Source organism: Myotis myotis, unplaced genomic scaffold (genome assembly GCF_014108235.1).
Source record: "Myotis myotis isolate mMyoMyo1 unplaced genomic scaffold, mMyoMyo1.p scaffold_m19_p_9, whole genome shotgun sequence".
In the NCBI taxonomy this organism is placed as follows: Eukaryota; Metazoa; Chordata; class Mammalia; order Chiroptera; family Vespertilionidae; genus Myotis; species Myotis myotis.
Window position 1 is genome coordinate 83,989,334 of NW_023416401.1, and position 6,000 is coordinate 83,995,333.

Genomic DNA, 6,000 nt, shown 5'->3' on the forward strand with positions numbered 1-6,000 from the left:
GCTCCCGAATCTCCCAGGAAAGGGCGGGTCTCTCCCCCTCCATCATCCCTCCGGCAACCCAGCCCCGACCAGAGGGGTGGGGCCCCGAGAGCTTTCTGCTTTTTAAAATAAGCGCCCGCGCTCCCAGGTGGCTAGCGTGCGCGCAAGTCCCTGGACCACACTTTGGGAAACAATGCTTCGGACGAAACCAGGGGCTGCTTGTCTCCTAAGGAAAATAAAAACGAACCTCAAACTCCGAGGAACGACGACGGCTCCATTCCCCATTCAAATCTCCACCTTTAATGTGGACAAGGCTTTGCAGTCAGGCGGCAAGCCCCGCCGGCCAGACCTCGTGAGACCCTCCGATCCCCACACTTCAAGGATCTGGGGCCACCGAGGCAGAAGTTTTCCCACCAGCGTCGCAGCGGTTACCCCAAATCTCCCCAACTCCACGGGCGGGGGCGGGGGGAGGAGGAAGGGGACCGGGAAAGGTCCCAAGGGGATGGCGATTGTCTGAACGGCATGCCCTCCCCCACCGCCCCCTTCCAAGGGGTCTGCGGAACCGGAGAGCGCCCCCAGCCTGGCGCCGCGTAGGGTGCCCGCACCCCAAAGCCACCCCGGCGCCTCCCGCCCAGCGCGCCCGCCGCGGTCCCCGGGACGCAGACACGGCGTCACCCCGATTTCGGGGCCCCGGGCCTGCTCGCTGCGCGCGGACGGGCCTGGGCCCGGGCCCCGGAGCGCGCACGGCGCCCGGGAAGCACTTACTTTGCACGGAGCCGGGGAAGCTCTCGCCCTCGCTGGTCGCGTTCATGGCCGCAGACGGGGGGGCCCGGCCGGTGCTGGGGTGGGGGGCACTGGTCTACATGGTAGAGGGCTTTTCCTTTATTTTTCCACACCCCCCCCGCCTTCCTTCTCCCAACTCCGGCGGCGGGAGGACGGATGTAAAGCGAGCGCCACTTCCGCTGCCTAGAGGGCGCTCGGCCCGGCGCCCCGGCCCGGCTGCGGAGCGGCTCCAGGGCGCTGCGCGCAGCCCGGTACCCGCCGGCCCCGGACGCGCGGGCCCGAGGGACCTGGACGGCGCACTGGAGTCCGGGAGGGTAGGGTGGACACGGGTGGGAGGGCTGTGCCCACTCCCGCAGCCCTGCGGTCCGGGCCGATGCGTTCGGCCTCCCCTGCTCGGGCGCCTTTGCACCTGCCACCCTGGGCAGGGTCCCCGAGGAGGCCCGGCAGCCGCGCCGCTGGGAGGGGGGTTGGGTGGCCGAGAGGCCGCCTCGGGCTGCAGTTCTGGGTGGGCGCTGCTGTGGGCCTGGGAGGAAGCCCGCTGAGCGTCAGCGCGCAGCTCATCGGAGCGCTGGTGGGAGCCGGGCCTGACTGGTGCCAAGGAGAGGACCGCGATCATGCAGATGAGACTGACACCTGGGACCGGACTCGGAAGGCCCCTGCCCCGGAGGCCCGCGAGCCTTCCGGGCACAGCCACCTGGAGGGCTTGTCAGAGCACAGGCTGCTGGGCCCGCCCGAGTTTCCGATTCAGTAGGTCTGGGGCGAGGCCCGGGAACGCGCATTTCTAAGTTCCCAGGGGAAGTCCCTGCTCAGACCACCCTTGGCTTGTTCAGTCTGATACTGCGGCCCTCCTCCCCCTCCCAGCCGCCTTGCCTCCCTCCCTCTGCTTTGTCTTTCTTCTTAGAACTCATTTTATCCAACTTTATGCCATCTGGAGTCTGTCTCTCCAGGGCAGCGGTTCTCAGCCTTGGCTGCACATTTGAATCACCTGGGAATCTTTTTAAAATACTGATTTCTGGGCCTCATCCTCCGGAAATTCTGTGTCTTTGTTATGGGGTGGGGCCACAACATTAGTGACAAAGAAACAGAATTTCCCAAGGATGAGGCCCAGAAATCAGGATTTTAAAAAGATCCCCAGGTGATTCTAATGTGCAGCCAAGGTTGAGAACCACTGCTCTAGGGACTCTGTTTATAAGTATTTGCAATGTGCCAGGCACTGGGCTAGACCTCGGAGTTGCAGGGGTGATCCAAAAAGAGAGTTTGGGGAGTGGCTAGCGATGCTCATCAGATCAGCAGGGTTCTTGCTTGACAGTGGTAAGGCCTCAGAAGACATAAAACACGGATGTGATAGTGGCCGTGGGAATGGTCAAGGAAGGCCTCTTGGAGCAGGTGCTACTTGAATGGGGATGGAGGACGGCAGAGCAAGGGCCCTGAGGCAGGAATGAGCTAGGTGTGGATTGGCTGTTGCCCACCAGTCCAGCTTCCTGCTGGCCAGTCCTCTCCTGCTGTGCTCAGGCCCCTACCACAGCCTCCCAGCTGTTGCTCAAACACCAGCTCTCCTGCCCTCAGGCCCTCTCTCTGCTTTTCCCTGGTCTTTGCAGGACTAGCTCCTTTCTGCCAGTCAGGGCCAAGTGGAATGTCCCTTCCCAGGGAGACCTTTCCTGTCTCTATGGAAAGCACCTGCCCCCTTGGGACTCTACCAGTCACCTTCGCTATACCTGTCCCTAGGTAACACAACTAAAAAAGGCATGCTGCTGAGGGCAATATTTGTTTCTTATTGCCTATCTATATACTAGAGGCCCGGTGCACGGATTCGTGCACATCGAAAGGAAATTAACTAGAATAAATATTTAAGAGGCCAGGGAGGGACCGCGGGAGGGCTCCAGGGCATGTCCGGCCCATCTCAGCCAGTTCCCATCGGCCAGACCCCAGCAGCAAGCCAACCTACCTGTCCGAGTGTCTACCCCCTGGTGGTCAGTGTGCATCATAGTGACTGATCAAATGGTCAGTCAGACACTTAGCATATCAGGCTTTTATATATATAGATATGTAAGTGTGTGTGTGTTTTATTCATGTATTTTACAAAATTATGTCTAAAACTTACATGCTGTTTTTAAATCTCCTTTGGGGTATATATTATGACCATTATTTTAAAAACACACAAATAATACATGGCTGCCTGAAATACCACCAACCATAGATAAACAGTATTTACATCTTTATGTATGATACATCTTTCTCGACATTTTACCATAGATATATAGTAGAATGAACCACACGAACTAGTGATATTGTCTATTTTTAATTTAAAAATGTTAATTTCATGTGGCTCTCAAATCAGTACAGGGATGGGCAATAGTAGGTTTACAGCTGTGATAAGTGAAACGGTTTATTCTTGTATTATTTAATTATTGCATTAATCCGAATCACCATTGTAAGCCTACTTTTGCCCACCACTGGATAGAATGTTATACACCTGCTAAAGATGGTTGTTTCTGTTCCCAACATTGGTTGTTTCAGTTTCGTAGTAGAATTTCTGATTCATAACTGAGTGAATGACCTTCTGAAGAAAACTTTCCTCGGCCTCCTTTGTGACCAGTCATGGCCGTAGGACTAAATTCTGGCAACATGAATGAAATGCTGTGATGTAACTTCTGGAAAATCTCTTACAAACAGCAGCTGACATATGCCATTTGCCCGTCCTTTATCGCTCCCTGCCTTTATTGCCTGGAATGGGGATGTGATGGCAAGAACTCCAGCTGCTATTTTAGACTGTGAGAATGAGGCTGTCCTCTAGGTATGTTGGGTAGGTAAATTGGATGTAGTCCAGGTCGTTAACTTCTTTTTTTAAAAAAATATTTTTATTGATAGAAACATCACTGATGAGAGAGATTCATTGATAGGCTGCCTCCTGCACGCCCCACACTGGGGATCGAGCCCACAACCCAGGCATGTGTGACGCCCTGACCGGGAATCCAACTGTGACCTCCTGGTTCATAGGTCGACGCTCAACCACTGAGCCATGCCGGCTGGGCTGCTAACTTCTTTAGGGAGATGTCAACTAGATTGCCTCCTTCTGAGCTTCACAAGAAATGCATGTTTATCTGTGTCAGGTACTGTTATTTGTGTGTGTGTTTGGGGGCGGGGTGTTGTTTCTTCCACATGCCGCTGAATCAGATCCTCATCAAATGCGACGCAGTGCACACTGTTTCATAACTGGCTTCGATGCTGAAGAGTTTGCACAGCTTGGTTGGCATGTTAGGAAGACCCGTGTAGTTGTTACACGTGCAGACTCACCAACCCCGTCTGTGGGGATGGCTTCGGAAGGTCTGGGTGGAGTCCGGTACACGTGAATGCTCCCTCGGTGACCCTGGGCACTCAGCACTTGCAGACCTCTGCTTCCCACTCTTGCTTGTCATGGTTGCATAATATTTCATTCTCAAGTGGCATCATGATTCACTTGGGATGCTATTGGGTGCTAATGGTTTTTTAGGTGTAAGTAACATACCTGCAGTTGCTTTGCTATTGGTCGATGTGAACACATGCCCACGCCAGCCGTTCTGAGCAGAGCTGCAGGTTACAGTTGTTCCAGCACCACTGGGAAGGGCGTTTTCTCCCTTCCCCCTTTCAGGTCACTTTTTTTTTTTTTTTAAATATATTTTATTGATTTTTTAGAGAGAGGAAGGGAGAGAGATAGAGAGTTAGAAACATCGATGAGAGAGAATCATCGATCAGCTGCCTCCTGCACATCTCCTACTGGGGATGTGTCCGCAACCCAGGTACATGCCCTTGGCCGGAATCGAACCTGGGACCTCTCAGTCCGCAGGCCGACGCTCTATCCACTGAGCCAAACCGGTTTCGGCTCAGGTCACTTTTTCAATACGGGTTCCTTCTAGATTGAATTGCTCGGTGAGGATGACATTTCTTACCAAGTTAACAGCCTTTGTTTGACTAGAATGAACAGAATTTATTCTGTTCTCAAGTTATTTTTTTACTCTTCTCATTTAATAGATGAAATACAATTTAGAAATGGCAACCTTCCTATGAGGTTCAGACATGTGGGCAATCCTACTCCATGTTCAAAATCTAGAATCTAAGATACATACATTTAAATCCGTTGCCAATGCTTAAAAGATGATAGATTTCTCATAAAAATCAGGTTTTGTAAGGTTTTTTTAAGTGTAAAGATCTGGCAGACCTGAGCCTGGATTATCTTGTGGTGACATGGAGCCTGTCCTCTCCTGTTTGCCCCCTCCTTCCTACACTTCTTCTTTAAAAATACTTTTATTGATTTCAGAGAGGAAGAGACAGGGAGAGAGAGAGAAACATCAATGATGAGAGAGAATCACTGACTGGCTGCATCCTGCACGCTCCCCACTGGGGATCTACCCTGAAACTCCGGGCATGTGCCCCTGACTGGAATTGAACCCTGGATCCTTCAGTCCGCAGGCAGACACTCTATTCACTGAGCCATACCAGCCAGGGCCTCCCTACGCTTCTGACATAAGCCTGAATATCCGTTTGCTAGGTCATCGCCCTTGTGCTCCATGTATTAGAATTTATTCAAAATTTCCAATGTGTTTCTTATAGAAGAGAGTTATCCTTCCCTAGGGTTTAAATTTTTCTTTTGACTAAAAATCTCTATCAAGGAATTACTGACATCACATGTGCTATGTCATGTGATGCCCTGAACAGCAGAGAGGTGGACACTTGCCACTATTCTATGTGTAGAAACTGAGTGTCACAAAAGTTAAATACGTTTCCTCCCGTCAAAGGGCCAGTAAAGGGCGATCTCAGTAAAGCATCTTTGAGGACGAGTAACAGAAACAGTAGAAGAACAGAGGTTTGCCTGGTGTTTCAAAAATCAACCTGTTAGAGTTATTTCCCGGCTTAAATAATTTCTGGAAGGAGATTTCCAGACACTTCCTTAAATTATTAAGAGGATATACAGTTTTTCTTCTGGTGATATTAATCGTAAGAATAATGAGATCATAGGCACTGGATTAACTGTCATACGTTTTGTGAGCAAAGATATCCTTCTCTTAACAAAATAGTTCATAATTGCAGGTGACCAAAATTTGTTCCACAGCAAACATGATAACAAATGTAGTTTTCTATAGCAATCATGCATAGCCCACTAAAATGTAAGTTCTCAGGACAGGAACTTTTATTTATTTTTTTTGTTATACATCAGCACTGTAACGTGCCCAGTATATAAAAAGGGATGGATGGATGGATAGA

The 6,000-nt window shown here is 51.1% G+C and overlaps 1 protein-coding gene across 1 annotated transcript in view; it reads right to left on the reverse strand.

Moving 5' to 3' along the window:
* Positions 1 to 1,292, reverse strand: part of LOC118663487 (zinc finger protein 64-like) — a 30,748-nt gene extending 29,456 nt beyond the window's left edge. Inside the window, exon 1 of the mRNA XM_036323153.1 lies at positions 745 to 1,292. Within this exon, the coding sequence (XP_036179046.1) occupies positions 745 to 790 (46 nt within the window). The 5' untranslated portion in view covers positions 791 to 1,292. The remainder of the gene's footprint in view (positions 1 to 744) is intronic.
* Positions 1,293 to 6,000: the final 4,708 nt, after the last annotated feature.